The 19,709-nt window shown below is 37.0% G+C and overlaps 1 protein-coding gene across 2 annotated transcripts in view; it reads right to left on the bottom strand.

The window, feature by feature from the left end:
- ADGRG2 (adhesion G protein-coupled receptor G2) overlaps nt 1–19,709 on the bottom strand; it is a 55,412-nt gene that overhangs the window by 22,678 nt on the left and 13,025 nt on the right. The window contains exons 3-10 of one of the 2 annotated variants that reach the window (XM_048939495.1): nt 15,673–16,293; nt 6,182–6,208; nt 5,356–5,382; nt 3,809–3,853; nt 3,657–3,689; nt 2,632–2,673; nt 1,010–1,057; nt 364–431 (exon numbers count right to left, since the gene is read on the bottom strand). In XM_048939495.1, coding sequence (XP_048795452.1) covers nt 364–431; nt 1,010–1,057; nt 2,632–2,673; nt 3,657–3,689; nt 3,809–3,853; nt 5,356–5,382; nt 6,182–6,208; nt 15,673–16,293 — 911 coding nt within the window. The remainder of the gene's footprint in view (nt 1–363; nt 432–1,009; nt 1,058–2,631; nt 2,674–3,656; nt 3,690–3,808; nt 3,854–5,355; nt 5,383–6,181; nt 6,209–15,672; nt 16,294–19,709) is intronic. The other variant, XM_048939488.1, reaches the window with a different exon arrangement.

The raw sequence follows: 19,709 nt of genomic DNA, 5'->3' as shown, positions 1-19,709 counted from the left end.
AATTTATGCTCAAACTGTCAATATCTAATGATGCTAGCTTTCTCAATTACCTCAATTCATCTCCAAGGAATTTAGTTGTAGCTAGGCTGTTTAGACCGCACTGCATACTTCCTAGGTTTACCTCCCTCTTTTCAGTGATTAAATAGAGAATAACGACCCTTGCTATAGTAAGTTTACTTTCTTACACTTATAAACAAGTGTTGTGTGTCTAAATTTTAAGAGAGAGTATTACTGTACATAAATTAAACCATAAATACTATAATAAGAATCACGTTATGATACTAAGCATCTTAAGCATTTTAGGCACAAAGAAACTGATTTCAACCTTCCTTTTAAAAAAGTTTTACAAGAGAAAACACTTACTACTTCTATATTTAATGATGTGTTACTTTCTTCTTTTGGATGAAGTTTTACCTTGCCCACATAGAACACTAAAACCAAAACAAAAAAAGGTATAAGAAAATAAAAACTTAACATGGTGTAATTTCGTGATGTAAAATAACTTGAGAATTAAAAAAACAACAACACAGTCCTATGTTAGAATGCAAGAGAAATAAGAACACTTAAAATAGCTTTTCAGAACATTCAGTGTTTTTGCAATAGTTCTATCTCTTCTCTCACTGCTTCCGTAAATAAACTAGACTTATACCAGTCTCCGAACTTCACTGTTCTCTGTATTTTTTGAGTTTCTTGAGTTTTTACAGTAATAACTCTAAACAGTATTTCAACATCTGTTCCTGATACAGAATTACATTTCATAAGGCACACACTAATAGCATACTACTTTACTGTTTTCTCAGTTCCGTAATTCTTATCATCAGTTGCACATACTTTGATAAGGATCAAAAATCTACATATTGAATAGTATTTTTAAATTAAAGAGCACGTTTTAATTTTTTTTTTTTTAAAAGCTGCACAGAGTTAGCTTGTATATGGCAATTAAATGTTGCCTCATTACACAGAAAACTGTTTGGCATGATTTTTATAAAAAGAAAGGAAAATCACTGACCTGAATAATTACAGACAGATGATACATTGCATAAAATGGTTTCTCCAGCTATATTTTGGAGGGAAAAAAAATCTAATGAGTAAAAGAGCTGCACTTAAATCCAAAACTGACAAACACATTTTGCAATCATTTCCCTGCTTCTTGCTTTAAATGTAAACTTCTTTACATTACACAGACTACCTTGGCTACACTTCTCTTGGGCACTCACCATGACACTATCTAAGACCCCAGTATTCAAAGTGAGACACGCTGGCTTTCATTAATTAATTCTGAGTAATTTTTTGCAACTGTTTCTCCAGATCTATGTACAAGTGGTCTCTGGTTGTTGTTTTGTTTTGTTCTTGGTTTTTGTTTTTGTTTTTTTTTGTTTTTGTTTTTGTTTTTTCTGTTGTTTCGTTGTTTGTCTTTTTAAGTCAGTTTGGTGACCATACGCAGTTGTAGACATGACAATACGCAACATAATTAAGTTACTAATATATAGGTAAGACAGTATTCTAGTAGGAATGCACATCTGCTTTTTAATAATTTTCTATTGTGTGGTTATTTTCCAAAATTAATTTTAGCAATTCTTCCTAATGAATACAACCAAGATAGTCAAGTTCTAAACTCTCATTGCAACTTTCCAGATGTAAGTACAGTATTTTAGATTAAGAATATAGACTGGCTCCATAAGCAAAAAACAAATGCTATTTTCTCTGCTGTTATCATTATCTAGTTGCAAATGAGATGAAAAAATTTTCTTTCCCTTTTCACTTTTACCATTCCTGTGGCCCAAATACTTGCTTATTTTAACTTAATTTTCATCATTTTTATCACCATCAACAATCAGCAATCAGAAGGTATGGATTGCGAGCAGGATGCAATATTCAAAACATTTGAAAAAAATTATTAACAATATAAATTTGCCTTCCATTTTGTGCTGGGAGCTGCCAGAGAAGCAGTAATGAAAAATGTATCAACACTTTTATTAAAAATGCACAAAGAAATAAAATATTCACAAATAACTAAATTTGACAAAATTCATTACATGAAGGACAGTAACATTTATAAAAACCCAACACATAAAACAAGCACCACAAAAAACAAGCAGCAAGGTCAACTCGATTTTGTTTACAACCACTTGCTTAGGATCTTGCTTAGGGTCTCAACAAGCCACCAAAATGCACAAAATAATTAAGGTACCTGGAGGTAAAAGAGCAATCAAAAATTGCTACTGCTTCCAGCCTCCAAAGATCATCAGACAACATAGCTGCAAACCTCTTGCAGGCCATCTTCATACAGTCAAATTATGCTAGTTGGTATGGCTGCACGTCAACTATTCTATCATTTACTCTGTCTCAGTGTAAATACACTCCAGCTTAACTCAGCACACCCCTACAGACTGGATTTGCCCTGAGAACATCATGTCTGGGTTCAGATTGCTCCAATATGCTTAAAAGCATGATGACGTTTTTTTTAATAGAACACATAGGTCCTGAAAATTTCTTATATCTTTGTGACTCTTCACATCACTGTTCTGATACAATAACCAAACTTTTCTGTTGGAAAGTGTGGGTGTCTAGGCAAGCACAAGTAATTCTAAGAAACACAGAAGAGTGTCAGTGGTGATGTATGAATCCTACCTGGTGCTACAGTGGAGTAATAGACAGTGAGGTCAGGAATTTCTGTTTAAAAGAAAAATAAAATTAAGCTTTCTCATTTTTATTTAAAAAGATCATGAAATATGAGTGATAAAAGCAATTTCCAGATTCCACTTAGTCTGTCTTCCCAGAAGTGTAAATACATGACTATTTATAAGGGAATTCAAGGGACATGAACAAACAGCACTGAGATACACCCAATCAGATATTTATGGACCCATCTGAGCCAGTTACTCTAGCCTCCATATTATTTTCAGTTGAGTGCTGCTTTTTAGGCATGATTTCCATTTGGCCTGTTCTATGTGGGTACTTCAAGTGTTCGTGTTCTAAAAATGTATTTCTCTCCATCAAATATGACCAATAGCAGGTTATCTTGCTCAGATACAGACATGCAGACCCCTGTGCTGATAAAGGATGAATCGACTTGTCTTCAAATGGACAGATCAGGAAACAAGGTGCAGCGAATTCTCCCAATGGAAGCTTACTGATGCTATTTGGCAACTCATTGCAAGAACATACATTTAACATAATTTAACATAAATTTATATTATATGCAATAAATTATGTTAATAATATAAAATATATTATATACAATAAATTATTAAATTATAAATTACGTATATAAGTTTATATATATAATTTAAGTGTTTTTAAGGAATCCTATAGAGGTTTGAGTTTTACAAAATTCTTTAAATACTGTCATGAAGTAAAAAACATTTCATCTACAGATGTGCCAAAAACTTCTATACCTGCCCAGTTTGGGCTTCTGTATACACTGCAACATTCTGCGTAAAAAAATATAACAGCTTTCAGCTAATACAATGCATTTTGAAACCCTACCACTCATGGAGACTTAAAATACAGACTGGAGACAATTGCATTTTAAGACAGTTTAAGAAAAGAATTTGGACGAAACAAGTCTCAATTTAAGAAAATATTAAAAAGCAAACTTTCATGAATGCAACACGTTTCCCTTCAGATGTGACTGCACTCACGCTAACTCTCACCTGTGCTTTCTGCAGCATCATCTGAAGTCATCTCTGAAGAAGAAAAGTCAGTGGCATTAAAAACCATAAAATAAAAATCTAAACAACTAAAAATCTAAAAAAAATCTAAATCTAACTAAATCTAAGTAAGAGAAACATTAATAAGATCTTGCCTGAGGGACTAATAGGATAGGTGACAAAAGTAATAATAGAGGATTCTGGAAGAAAAGAAAAAAGATATTAATGTAGTATTTTATTTCTGTGTATTTTGGAGAAAGAAACAGAATGCAACACTTCCACCAGGAACTGAATTTTAAAGATCTAAATTGCCTTTTAGGAACAACTTTTGTGCCCATTACAAACAGCTGACATTAATTTGACCATCTCAGTAAGCATATGAATGCAAAAAGCTAATAACAGAATTCCTTGAGATAACTTCCTTTTATTGGCTTCATTCTTTTAGAAGAGGCAGATCAGTTTCACGTATCTAATTCCTCAGCCCAAAGGCTGAGTTCCTGCATGAACTTGTAACACTCAGAAGCAGGGATGATATGCTGGGAAACCTGTCTCCAAGGAAGCTATTTTTGCAGAAACCATGTATAAATACACTAGCGTGAGGTGATAAATACTTTTAAGTGAATGGGAAAAGGGAAAGTAGGAAGAAAGAAGGAAATTAGGAGAACAGAAGAAAATTTAATGATTGCTCAGGATGTGCTTAGAAAGCAGATTTTAAGTGTCGGTGCAGGAATATAAAGTGGTTCAAGGATCACTTTGATCACTCCAGTAAGACAACTAAGTGACTTTTTAAAAACAGTTGTTTCATAACAGCTGAAAATTATGCTTTCTGAACTTCTTTGCTAAAAGCATTACTGCCATTGCTAGAATCAATATCTTAAGTATGAAAAAAAAAAATTCTACTGGATTAGCCATTCCAAGACTTTTCAGATGTGCTCTGTTAATTCCATACTAGAATAAAAGCTAAGTATATTTAGTTCTTAAGTGACAGTCCTGAAGACAACAGCAAGTAAAAAAGCAGCCAAAACATAAGGAATCAAAATGAAAACTAAATATTGACTTCATCTGCATTATTCAGATTGATACTATAAATACTGAATTGGCTGTAGTTGTTAAAGATGAATCATTCCTAGAAAATGATTGTATCTGTAAAAGTAAAGAAAGCGTTGTGTGTTTGTGTCTATTGTTCCTTTTCTCTAGAGCACAATATGTCAGCATACTTCAAGGAAAAATGTAGTGGACTCTTCCCATTTATATACAGTCTTTGTTATATTCCACAATATTTTCCTTTTAAAAATGTTGTCATGATGATGTTCATGACCTCCGATCCTGAAGGTTAAATGATGTACACACATCTTGTAGAGTGGGAAGAGACATATGGGAGCTTTACTCATTACAGTGCTCCCCCTCTGCCATCTCTGCAACTGTTCACTGGACAAAAGGCTTTTCATCAAGCAACTCACATCTACCCCAACCTCAATCATCACTGACAAAAGTCATGAGTAATCCAATGAGGGCTGCTATTTCAATACAAAGTAGAATGAAGCAAATAAAGACAAAAAGTAATAATAAAAAAGAAAACACTACATGTTGGACTTCATTTGCACTGCAACTTTTCTGCATTACCCCAGGTAAAAGCAGAGACTGATCTAATAGGAAATAATAGATACTATAGTAGTAATCAGTAAAATCTTGATGTTCTTACCAGAAGTGGATGTTGCAGTTGATGATTCTGAATGCACAGTTTTTGTTTAAGACAGAAAAAAAGAGAAAAAAACACCAGGAACACAGATTAGCAAACAGATATAGTAGATCAAATACATACATAACCATTCTCAGCAGCTTTTCCTTATATTCCCCAAAAGTTAACTGTGTTCACCAGAAGAGGGCAACACCTGCTTGTCAGAACAAATCCAGGTTGGAAAAAGGATAGATGTAAAAATCTCTGACAAAACAAACTCATACACATTTGAAGTTTAAATACAATTCAACTAAAGATTATTTCTTTTCAATAAATACTGGACAGTTTGCACTGTGTAACGTTAAGAAAACAAGATTGTTGTCCCAAAAAAATACAGCTAACCCAAAAGTCACATGCCTACCCTGAGTTTGTTGCTAATTCTGGGAATGGGAATCAAACATATAATGCTGCACATGGGTTATTAAGAACCCTTCTGAGACATCACACAGCAACACTGAGAACTGCTGTTTAGAATTCATCCCATACACAATCATTCTCCTTTCAATTCTGAAAAAAGCAGCATCACAAAACATTAATTTGATCCAAGTTTGAACCTCTGATCTTGATAGGAGTCAGACAATTATTTATACAGCAAACTACAGCAAACTAGCTACTAAATGTTTGATGTTGTCAGAGCGAACATTTGGATCAAAAAGAAATTAAGTGATTTGTTATCTGGTGCACGACTTTGCAAAAACTGAAGCAGGCCTACTAGATAGGTTGGTATTTCACCTTCCTTCAGTCAGCGTAACTAACTCCTCTCGTTTTCTTCTTATAAATCAATGCTCACCTGCAGGTCTGGTGGTTTCCTCTGTAACTGACAAAAAATAGAAACAATTAGGTGACAGAGCTAAGACTAGAGACTTTTGCAACAGAAAGCAAAATCAAACTAAAAAGAATATGTCTCTCCTAAAAAAAAAAACAAAAACAAACAAACAAACAAAAAAAAAAACCCAACAACAACGACAAAAAAAAAAGAATAAAAGGTAACTTAAGAAACCCAACACTGCCAAATCAAAGCAGAAGGCATTTAGCATATTCATTCTCCCTAAGGATTCCACAACCAGACTTTCAAATTACAGTTTGGTCCTAAGAGTAAACAGTTAAATCATTAGAGAATATTTTTTTACTTAGTTAAGCAGGTCTTCAAGTTGCAGAAGGAGAATTAAAATCCCCCAGCTGTCTCCTATCATTCTATTTGGAAGATAAAATTTTCCTGCTCAGAATAGAGAAAGCACAGAGAAAATATCACATGACAGATGTGTTCAACCTGCCCTCATTAGGCTTAGCCCCTTCTGAGAGGAGTCTCTAAAAAGGAAACTTCTAAATGTCAGAGAAAGATAAGAAAGTGGAAATACCACATTCTTCTGTGACACTACTCATCTACTTCCTAGTTCATTCTTACCTTAAGGATGCACTTTTTGCACATTTGGGAACCTGCTAGCTTCCCGTCATTAACAAAATCTCTCACTTAAATTCCAGCTGGCTCACAGAACTCCTTTGTACCCATTTCTTTTTTTTCTTTTTTTTCTTTTTTTTTCTTTTTTTTCTTTTTTCACTTGGCTTATCGCTTGTGTATTTATCGGAGTCACAGATTAGTCTGTGTTTTCCCGCTGCCTTTCCACTTCCAGTGTAAAAACAAAGCAGAGCAAATAGCAGCAACCAAAAATGCTATGCACAACTATGCTTTGGTAAAGCTGTTTTTTTTTGTAAAATGTGGGGAAATAAAATGCTGGTGAATTATTCACGAAATGAGTTTTTACTAACACAGTAAGAAGCAAAGAAATAAAGAAAGCAGGGAGTGGGAGAAATGGGTAAGACAGAAATGCTGTATTACAAACTCATTCATAAAGTGCACAGAATATACTTTGAGAGTACATCTACATTACATAGATGCTCACACTCCCTGCAGCCACACTACCAAAGAGCATCTAAACAAGAAGTAGGCAAACAACACTGCTAGAACTGACATGGCTCTGACAGACCTGTCTCACACAACATCAGAGTCTCTAAATTGGAGAGACACAGATTTGATGGACGGCCCACTCTGTGAATAAGGAACTAGTTGGATGGTCACAATCAGAGTGCTGTAGACAACAGCACGTTGTCCAGGTGGAGAACAGTGACAAATGGCAACCCTCGTGAGTCTGTACTGGCACAGGTACTATTTTAGATCTTAATCAGCAACACGGGCAGAAAGAACGACTGCACTCTCAGCAAGTTTACAGATGATGCCAAGCTGGCGACGTCAATATAATGGAGGAAGCAATACCATCCAAAAGGACCATGACACGCTTGAGAGATGAGCCCGTGCAAACCTCATAAAGTTCAACAAGGTCAAATGCAAGATCCTCCATCTGGGTTGTGGCAATCACAAACACGAATACAGACTGGATGATGAGTGGACTGAGAACAGCTCTGCCTACGGCAAACCAGTACCTAAAAGAGCCTACTTGAAAGATGGAGAGAGACTCTTCATCAAGGAGCATACCGATTGGACAAATGCTGATGGCTTTAAACTACAAGAGCACAGATTTATATATAGATGTTAGGAAGGAGTTATTTGCTCAGAGGGTGGTGAGGCACTGGAATAGGAAGAGATTGTATCTCTTCCTATTTTACAGATGGGCTCAGTGACTGAGGTGTGGATATGACAATTGAAGCCACCAGTCTTGTCTTAATTAATGGTTAGCATTTCATGCAAAAGCCCTTCCTTCCAACCAAAAAAGCCCTGGAGAAAATAAAATTTTCAAAAGGAACCCACCTCTTGAAGTATGCATCATCTCATAGCAAAGGCCAGCACAGTTTCTGCCCACTAAAAAAAAAAAAATCTACCTGGAGAATCTGATCTTAAGGTCATTCTCAGATACTCTCGAAGAGTCAGTTTAGACATAGTCACTACAGACAAACTGCTTCTTCCATCCTCTATGTGCCTTCAACCTGCTTTGCAGATTTTGAGAGTACAAGTAATACCTTGAGGTGGATAAGAAAAGTTGTCCAATTACACATTTAGTAGTGTAGGATAATCAGTAAGACAGCAAATTCTAAAACCATCAAAAGCTTTGTAGTTACAAATTCAGTGGTATGGGAAGCAAAATAAGCTAAACGCAAGCCATGAGCCTGGAGCTGACAAATGCATCAAGTGATGGTGGCATGCATAGTCTGAGGGACTTCTCTTGGTCACATATCTAACCACAACTTCTCTTACAGCACCGTATTCACATGCCTATTGTAGCTATAGATTATCTGTAAGGAAGACTTGTTATAGAAAAAGGTGCAATACTAAGTTCACTAGCCAAGTATTTCATCAGAATCCCTTTGAATGATGAAAGTTAGAGGAGAAGTAGCTGTGATATATTATTCAATTTCACATACATTTGACCACTGTTCCTATGTAGTCCTTAAGTGTTAGAAAAGAATGTGCATATAGCCTATTTGGAGAAGAACTGAAGTCCAATCCAAAGTATCCCTAAAGATGACATGAAAAAAGGAAAATAAAATCACCAAAATGTGTGCTACCCACAAAACCAAAAAGAACATTAATTTCCCTTGGATTGACCTCTAAAGATGAGAACAAGAAAATCCTGAAGCACATGGAATTTGATTTTACTTTCTTAGTGCATTTTTATCTGCAACACTGTTGATCTAGGATCATCAAACCAGCACACTAAATACTCTATCCCAAACAAGACATTCCATACTGTAGGGATACTTTTCTACATTTTCTGTAATAGGAAACATTTGCTGAGGATGCAAAAAATTAGAACATAAATAATGTTAAAAATAACAAAAATTTAAAAACACATACAAAATAACATTATTCAGCATTATTCTTTGCTTCTGCTGCAAGAAAGACAGAAGGTCTTGCCCCTTGCACAAGAATCAGGTGTTTCTACAGGAAAAAGCATCTCCATTAAGTGAGCACCAGATTCTGTTACAAACACAAATTTCTAAAAACAAAAGCAGCAAGTCACTTGCTGTCTTCATATAACTTTGCACTGCTCTAACACAAACAGATAGCTGAGTAAAGACTGGGAGTCATACATGTACAGGCAGAGGAAACTGCTCTGGTGGTATGAACTTTTATCAACTCATACCATATCAATGAGGTTATCAACTCATACCATTGCTCCATTAGACAGCTACAGAAATTTTACCTGAGAACCAATATTATTTGTGTTGTAACAAGCATTATTTCCCATAATGACCTTTTTGGTAATGGGAATCAGCATAACTTCAGCATCTCTGGTCTGCTAGGAGACTAAATTCATTAATAACAGCACTCAAGGTGATGTTCACAAACTAATGTAGCTCCAACAGCACTGAACCTGTAAGCATTAGGACCTGTGAGCTGAGTCTCTAAGTCAGACACTGTAGACGATTCCTGGAAAGACGCACTTCAGGGCCCTGTTCACAACAGCCAATAGCCCCTAGTCCTTTTTGGAAATAAAGTATTTACCCTTGGATTACAGGCCCCAGCTCTAATTGCCATCTAACAGATGACCTCTGTTTTTTGAATTCTAACACCAGGGTTGCTTCTTTTCAAAACTAAAGAGGAAATTCACCTCTTAATGGAAAGTTTAGACAGAAAAAAGACTAATGTTTTGTGTTGTCTAGAAAGTAGCCTTGTGCTTACAGCATTCTTTAGCATTAGAGATTGTAACTATCAACCTAAAGGGATGGAACAGTCCCTACATGTCTCATTCAAGCTGTCCCAGCAAACAAAATAGAATTCAAAAATCAACTCAGCCAAAGGGAGGGAAAGGAGAAAGCAGCTTTGTACCACAGTGGTCAAGATAGGAAGGGCAAGATTTGGGATCTGGTTCTCGCACCATGGGCACAGTCACTCAAGACATGCTTTTTGTTCATTATTAGAAACAAGAGAAAGCCCTTAAAAGATGCACAAAGTACAATTATTCACCTACAATAGGAATAATGAAAATATCCTTTTCTTTTCCCTAACTCCAATCTAACTTACAGTCAGTACACCCTAAATTTTTGGAAAGGCAACACCCTCTCTGATTCACCTGTCTTCAGGCAGCCCCTCCACCAGAAGTAAATCACTTTTTCCAGGGTGGAGGACTGAGAAGCAGCTAGAACCTGGCTGCAGATAACAACATTTTGTAAGAACTAAGCTACTGGCAGCTGTTTCTTGCTCCCCTATCTCAGGGGAACAGTGTTATAGATGACTAATACTGTTTTACCTAATATTCCGTGATCTCCTTTAAATTTTTGCAGAAACCATCCTTGAGCACACCCAAGACAGCAACTAGAGTGTTTTCTTGGGATAAGCAGAAAAAAATTTGAACTGCCAAGAAATGGATCCTCCACATAGACACCCATTCTGCCCTGTCTGCTGCACAGAGGAGCAGGGATGGAACAGCACAAAGGGTCACATCTGCTGCCCTATGTCTCTGGGGCTCTCATCTCTTGATGAGAGAATGCAAGAGACAGTTTGTTGCAGTCAGATCCAGACACAAAACAGGCAGGAAATACTAAACCTAGTCACCAGTAGAAGTACAGACTACACAGGACTACAGGATGAGGAGAAATGGCTTTAAACTGGAAGAAGGTAGATTTAGACTAGGTCTTAGCAAGAAATTCTTTACTGTGAGAGTGGTGAGACACTGGAACAGGTTGCCCAGTGAGGTTGTGGAGGCCCCCACCCTGGAGGCATTCAAGGCCAGGCTGGATGGGGCTTTGAGCAACCTGGTCTAGATGGAGGTGTCCATGCCTATAGCAGTGGGGTTGGAACTAGATGACCTTAAAGTCCCTTCCAACCCAAATTATTCTATAATTTTATATATAATAGGCAGAAAAATGTACACTTATGTGTTGTAGGGCACAATGGTAGAATTTTGAAATAATATGAAATAAAGTGCCTCAAGTTACACTTGTTTTAAATTTAAAGCGTGCCAAAAATGAGAATAGTTTATGTTTTCATATAGAGGCACCCTTAACCACATCACATCTCCCAAAGAGATCAAAAGCAGAATGCAAATGAAAGAATCCCAAGGGGCACCGTGGTGGCTAGATAATAATGTCTCTGCAGGTGGCAGGACTTGGCCGATAACACAGAATGACCTCAGATAACCAAGACCATCTATTTCTGAGAAGATCAGTTCTGACTTACAAATACACACAAACATATCACGGAAGTAGTACAAACCAGATTTTTTAAGTAAGATGTGGTAGCAAACTTTGTGCTCAAAGTTTTTCCATTAAAGAAATTCAATTGATTCAGGCAGATTCGCAGAAGTGATTTGCATGGCAGATTTCAATCAGAAATGGGAAAGACAAAACGTATGTTCCAAATGGATACATAGTATCATCTTCCAGCTTAAAAATTAAAACATTTCACACTCAAGTGTCAATTCCACTTGAGTGTTATTAATTCCCTACAAATCCTCTTCTAAACGATATCAGAGGCTACAGTGCTGATGTATTCTGTTAGTCACCAGTACTGGGTAGCAATGACCCTTCATTTATATTCAGTGTTACTAAGATAACTGCATGAAAACACTTCTCATGAACCCACTCCTGAACAAAACCAAGTGTAGTAGCTTCAACAGCAAAATATCAAGTGCTAATATCCTACAGTCTTCTATTTACAGAAGCAGACACCTAGAAACAGTGAATGTGCTTCCTCACATCAGGCTCTGTCACTTTGGCCAGTTCACTCCTGTAACCTTAAGAGAAAAATCACGTGCACTGTTTTTAACTCAGCTTCGATGTTACAAAGGTTTTTACGGAAATGTGCTTACAATACAGGTTTTGTCAAGCTCTGTTTGTACAAAGATGTGTATCAGAGGCTGAGATGAACCAGAATCTCTTCCCTTGTAGGCTGATTTCCAAAACGCTCCTTCTATTCATACAAAAGAAGACTGAGGCAATGAAAGCAAAGAAATGGGAGGTCAAACACGCGTTCTGTTAATATGTACAAAGTAGAGCAATATGTGACTCATCAAACAGGCATTCCATAGTTATGTATTCCACATCTTGCCCCACCCCCTTCAGATCTATTTATTTAAGAGCTTCCTTTAAGAGCCTCTAAAGGTTTCTATAGCATCGTACCCTTACATATTAAAAATATATTTTTTAATATATTTTACTGGTAATTTTTTAATATATTTTACTTTGCACTGGTGAAAGTAACATCTTTTTACATCTTTAGCTTTCATTACTTGCTCGGTGAACATAATAACACAGAAGTACAGTTTGGTACTCAACAGACTAGGATGTAGACTGGATGAGTGGCAGCTACATTTCAACGTTCTTCCTGAAGAGGTAAAGCCTTAGAACTCCACCTTTCCTTCTAGGAAAGCTGATTTTGCCATCAGTAGAGTACACAACTCAAGAAATCTTTAAAAGAGATTGCATGAGTCTAAATCACACCTCTGGTTATTCATATCTCCAAATTAGAACAGTCCACATTGAAGTTTTCCACAACCTTGAGTGTGCACACAGGGCACGGATGACTTCCCAACAATATTAAATGACTTTGTTCCCTCAAGTCTGAAAACCTCCTACAGCAACATCGCAGCAGGTTCATCCATACAGGGATTGTAAGGATTCAAGGAAAAGAAGGGACAACACCTTAATCTAGAAGACTGGACAAGACAGTGTAGAAAAATTAAGATGTCACCATCTAACACTGGATTGTATTCATGCAAAAGAATGCAACTTAAAGTAATAGGCTCTGGATTTCTGCTAAAAGTTAGGGCATCTAAATTTAAGGCATTGATGTCACATCACAAATGAGGTGACAGAACTTTAGTTCCAGTGACACTATTTCTAATTATTCTGTAAATCATGTATTCGACTTACTCTTTGAAACTTGTAAAAGGTCATCTCTGTCATCTTTGTGCTCCTTGCATAAATGCACAGTGTAACAGTTTGGATATTTATATTTTAATAAAGAATGCTACTGTTTAATATGTAACTGAAATGATTAATGTTTAAACAGTAAATTTCTTCAGTTGTCAAGTTACCACTAAAGGTCTCGCAAATGTCCCATGCAAAAAATGACAACAGAAGAGCTTTTGCCCTTGTATTCTCTGACATCAGAGAATATGACTTACTTTTTCTTGGATTATGTGAAAAACAATAACATCCACAATAACTGTCCACGTTAAAATCTGTAGTTAAATAGGAATAATTCATCAAGTAGTAAGACGAATTACTCTTTGAATTTGGCACATGGAAGAGTGAACACCTCCGTCTCACCTGGTTGGCCTATGTGAAATACATCTGTTCAGCTTGATGTATACACCGAGCAGATGGGACCCAAAAGTCTTGTTACTGAAAGAAGCAAGAGCTGCATCTTTCACTCAGACCTGAAAGTTATATATTGCTATGTTCCCTGACTCCAAGAAATGTCATTGGCATCACATCACAAACTGGGAAGCAGTCAGGTCCTTTCTTGCAAATCTTCAGATGCACACGATGCTTAGCTAGAGCAAAAGTAATGCCCATTCACTTCTGGGAAGTAATTTACTTTAAGTTCAGCACGTCTTTAAGTGTTAATCACAAAAGTAAATCTTAACACAATCAGGACTCTAGTCCTTATTAGATCTAACATGGTTAAGAAGCAACTAAACAAAATTTTGGTAATCTAAGAAATTAGTATAAAACTAAAATCAAAAGAAAATGAATATAGTTAAGAAAAGGAAAGCCTGAAGGAGGGGGTAAAGAAACAGAAGCTAATGATGTGACACTACGTCAATCTAAACTTACTAATGGAATGAGTCATTGCCTATGAGACACCAGCTAGATAATGGCCTACATTGCACAAAGATCTTGAGAAATCACAGAAATCTTGGTAATCTTTGAGCATTTTACAAACAGCTGCTTCACGGGAGCACAAAGCACCAACCAGGTTATAACAAACTTCTTGTTATAAACTTGTCCTCCGGCACAATTACAACTTCAATGAAACACTTCCTTTTCACTCCTTGTGAGTATGCAGGCAGTGTGGCTCTTTGCCAGTTACATTCCATGCAGATACAAAATCAGATCTTTCTGAAGACTCACTGCTATAAGCACAGCTACTTTAACAGAGCAGAGAACCCTACTAATTGGGTAATTTTTACATAGGAAGGACAAAGGAACTTCTAGAAAAAAATCCACTTGTGATACTACCACCAGCAATTAAAGCTGCCTGGTGCTGTCAGTGCTTTTTTTTTGTTTTTTTGTCTCAACAGTACATGCTAAATATTCACCTTCCACAGGCTGGTTATTTCTTTCTCAGGAAAAAAAAAAATAATCTTCTCATTCTATTTTAACGCCCTTACTACAACATTTCAAACTACACAGCCAGTGAGTGATTTTAAAACTACATAGCTAAATTATATTTTTCAGTCTTCACAAAATGAGTAGGTAGAGTTTGAAAGGATAGAGATGATGAAGACCAAGGCTGTCACCATCTGTCATCTAACATTATCACTTCTATTCTAGTTTAAGAAATCAAGTGAACTAATCACCTTAATAACTCTGGGCTATGGGCTTAATGCCATTTACTACAGTTGACAAAATGGATCCTACTCAAATTTCATTTCTCTTTTACCTCAGCAGAGAGGACAGCAAAAGCTAGAAAGAAGTTTTTCCTCGATTGAATTCCATCTTAACTATACTAAAATCCAAGTTCTCTGACAGTATAATTTTATTTTGTTCTGTTTTAAAGCTTTTTATGGTTCTTTTTCAGGTCAGAGAAGAACTTTAAGAAAGGTCTTAGAAACCATCTGGCCATTTTAATAAAGGAAGATATTACTGCTACAGAAACAAGAGTAAACTAGAGACTCCAGTTATCTTTACAGATGTAGACCATACAAGCTAAAAATGGTATAGTGTGCCAGCAATGATGTGAAAATTCACATGCATTCAAGCCCAAGCCCAACAAACGTGCAAAACGAGGACCCCCAATGCTTTTCTCTGCATTTATTCACATAATTTAAGGTATGTGAATTAATTAAGATGACATTAACAAAAAAGCCCTAATACTCCAAGGCGTTGGTTGGATGCATCCCACTCTAACTGCCATTACATGAGCAGCAGACAGACACAAAAGTTGGAGCAAGCGGGAAGCCTATAAAAAGCACACCAGTAAACTTCTAAATCTGCATGAAAGCTAGCGAGAGCTGCAGATTCTCACCATCTCCATAAACAGACAAAAATGACCAATAGAGAAAGACTTTCTAAAATACACAAGACAAAATGTTAGACATGTTACATCAACTTTTTGCAATGATGCTACTCTAAAAACAGGGAAGCAATGATACTTACCACATGGCAAAGAGTTGTCCTTTTCTACTGTCTTATTAAACATCCAGTCCTCCTTTCTCCAGCGTACAATACTACCATCTCTGCAGTGCTTGGCAAGATTTGTATTTGCTTTATCCCACATTCTGAACATGTACAGTTCCCCAGTCATACCCTGATTAGGTGATGCAGCTGTACCTGGCAGTTTTGAGCAGCCAAGTAAGAACTGCCCTTTTCCAGGGAGAGACATATTTCTAATTAGTTTTTCATTTAGTCTTTTTTTTCCATTTATGAATAGCTTCACTTCCTTATCTTCACTTTTCCACTGGGTACATATTTGGTGCCAGATGTTTTCCTGAAGCATCGCCACTGTCGTATTTATCTGATTTCCAAACAACCAGATCCTCAAGTTACCACGATCTCCGCTAAGTCCAAGGTCATGCTTAATTGCAGAGGGATTGCTGTTAGTTGTCTCCTGGTTGTACACATACGCTGTCCAGGGACTATTGGAAAAATTGAGCTTGAGGTGCACACAGACAGTGAATTCTTTCAAAGAAAGCAGAGAAATTCTTGGTGACATAATCCAAGGATCTTCACATTCAGTCTTAAAGACCGCTTTATATAGTCCTAGGAAATCCTCCTGATCTAAATAAAGAAAAGGTGATTTGCAAAATTACTTCTTTAAAACAATCATCTGCATCAATGTTATGCTTTTATATATTACTATACGAATTTACCCCTATGAATTTACCCGGGAGTTTTCAAACCAACACATTACCAAAAAACTTTGATTCTTCCTATTTTGTTTGTTTGGGTGGGAGGGAGGGAGGACCAGCATATTTGGAGGCAGGTAATCAATCCTAGCTAATCAAGAAGGCTTTGACACAAAACTCATGTGCAACATAAAGAATGAACACATAGCTCCCCAACATAATGCTCAACCTACAAGTGGGAGAAAAAAGGAGAATAAGGTTCTGGTCCCTATTCCGAAGACCACACAGGTATTTTGCAATTACAGTAGTGGACAAAATATAGACAGAAGAGACTATAATCCTTACTGCCATACTTACGTTCTGCATCTCTGAACAGTGTTAGGCTTCTTCATTTTATTTTTTTCAAACAAACAAAAACTCTAATATTCTTAAATCTTTCACTGTATATTGGTTCAGCTTTATCAGGAAAGGTAGAAAACAGCCATACTCCAGAAGACAATGAGTTTGGGTAACTTTCGGGAAACATGGTTTGGAGTTACTGACTAAATTTAAACCCATCTAGCCCCTATACAATGTTCTCTACCAGGACATTTACTTGCAGAGATAACTGATCTATGAATCTTACATTTATTTAGACACAGAAATGGCAGCCTGGAGTTTAACTGGGATGTAAACATAATTTTAGATGCAAACAATAAATTTACTGGTAAAAGCAAGATTTTAGACTACTTGACAACTTGTGTTGACAAGTAAAACAAGCAGGGTCATAGAATGCCTCAAACAGTAGAACTTGACCATAATTATTAAGTTCTTGCAGACGTCTCAATTCTTCCTCTGTCCCACTGGTACAGGCTTTTGTGGCTGTAGATGTAGGCTCTCCAAAGTGGAGACTGCATCTTAAAAAGCACATTCCAATTGTGCGATCGTTATCAAGATTGCCAGCTCTATGATGCACCCACTCAACATCAACAAAAATAAACCCAAACAAAAATAACTCTCATGGGCCAAGTAATGGAGCCGTGGAAAAAGGAAATAGCCTAGTAAATGCTCAGAAAGTGCAGAATATGCTAGCGCAGAAGATGCTAGAATGATAGATTTTGGAAGGCATTACTTTGTCAATATACACAGAGCTTTTATGTACCCTATAGAAAAAGGGATTAACCATGATTGATCAGGGTTGGACAGCAGAAAAAAATTGGTCAATATACAAATCATGTTTTTTCATTAGTTTCCCTATCAAAAGACAAATTTTGAGGTAACTTGATTCCATCTTTTCTTTTCAAGGTAAATCACAGTCATTGTCCTAGCTAGCTGTCAGGATCACAGCCAGCTCTTTGATCATCAGGGATGACACAGGGATTTGCTCAAATATTGTGCCTCTTGGCCACAGAGATGTCAGACAGCTTTTTCAATAGGAACAAATAAAACACAGGAAGAACTTCCTACTGTGGCAACTGTGGTACACAGAATCACAGAATGGCCAGGGTTGGAAGGGACCTCAAGGATCATGAATCTCCAACCCCCCATCACAGGCAGGGCCACCAACCTTCCCATTTCATTCTAGACCAGGCTGCACAGGGCTCCATCCAACCAGGCCTTGAACACCTCCAGGGATGGGGCATCCACAACCTCTCTGGGCAGCCTGTTCCAGCACCTCACCACTCTCTCTGTAAAGAACTTCCCCCTGACACCCAACCTAAATCTCCCCTCCCTCAACTTAAAACCATCTCCCCTCATGCTACACATATCAATCCTTTCAAAGAGTTGATTCCCCTCCCCTCTGTAGGCTCCCTTTAGGTACAGAAAGGCTGCAATGAGGTCACCCCACTGTCTTCTTTTCTTCAGGCTGAACAAGCCCAGCTCTCTCAGCCTGTTTTCATAGGGGAGGTGCTCCAGTCCCCTGATCATCTTTGTGGCTCTCCTCTGGACCCTCTCCAACAGCTCTCTGTCTTTCTTGGACTGGGGGCTCCAGATCTAGACACAGTACTCCAGATGGAGCCTTACAAGAGCAGAGTAGAGGGGGAAAATTTAGTACAGGCTACCAGAAAATGTTTAAAACACATTTATTAATCAGTTTTCACGTAAACTCACTGATAACTGTTCTTGTTGCTTACTACAGCTTTGAAACTCCCCTTGTAATAGTACTAATTAGCAGAATCCAACCTCAAATCATTCCTGAAGTTCAGCATCTATCACAAAGGTACTAAACAAGGCTACCAAGCAAAGAAACCTGAATAGACTCAGGGTTCAGGCCAAATTGCATGAAATTCCTAATTAGCAGCCAATGGATTCTCACAGTTTGACACTGTAGATGCAGAACAGTCCTAACAGCAATCAACAGAATTACTGCTCCACCCTAAAGCATGAATTCACTCATCCAATTTGGCCATTTGTCACAGTGCATAGGCAAAATCTAGCATACTTAGCTAAGAATTGACTTACTAAACAAAATGGCTAGGCAGATACCGTTATATGTCAACACTTGTAACATAGGCTCCTCTAAAGAAAAATAATTGCTCAAATCTTTCACTATTAAATAGAAATTACGCTGAAGGTTTTGAAAGATCTGATGAAGATGCTATTCTTCATAGACAGTATGCCAGCAATATGTTTGCATGACTTACATGTTCTCCCAGATTCCTGTAAGGAATCTTGAGCCTACAGAGATGGCCACAGTGGCTGGTAAAGGAAGTCAAGACAAAGACTTAAAACATGAAGTCACTATTAATTATCCAGGATCCCTTTATATTTGAAGAGTTAGAAGTCCATTTCTGAGCAGAAATGTTAATTAAAGCTTGCAGTAGACAATTTTGGAAACGAACAAATTCTGACAGAGGCTTGATTTCATGTTAGGCATTAAACTAGGGGTTGTTATTGTTATTAATTTGTAACAGGAAATTAATTATAGGGCTGCAAAATTATAGTACATTCTTTATAGATGATTGACACTATAAAGCCACTGAGTTAGAAATTAATTATCAACATTATCTTAGCTAGGCCTTTTATATATGTAGGTGGGTGCAATATAAGCAGATGCTAACATTATTTCAAAGCCCTGGAAATTCAGTCAATCATCATTTATTTTCTCTAGAAAATAGTGTGCTGCAGCCCACACTTGTTCACAGAACCGAGAAGCTGGAACTGGCTGTTCTCTGACTGGGCCATTCTGAGCTTACGGCTAGTTCCTTTGAATACAGATAATACAAACTACATTTGGAAACCTGGCCATTGAATATATTTTTTATTACCACAGCACAGAAAACACGGCATAGGAGAAAGAATGCTCCAAACATATGCAGTGTAAGAAAACTAAGCAAAAATCACAAGTTGGAGTCAAGAAAACTCCAT

The sequence above is a fragment of the Lagopus muta genome, chromosome 1, assembly GCF_023343835.1.
Source record: "Lagopus muta isolate bLagMut1 chromosome 1, bLagMut1 primary, whole genome shotgun sequence".
Lineage (NCBI taxonomy): Eukaryota > Metazoa > Chordata > Aves > Galliformes > Phasianidae > Lagopus > Lagopus muta.
The sequence above is the reverse complement of the archived record's forward strand: the minus strand, read 5'-3'. Positions and strand labels throughout refer to the sequence as shown.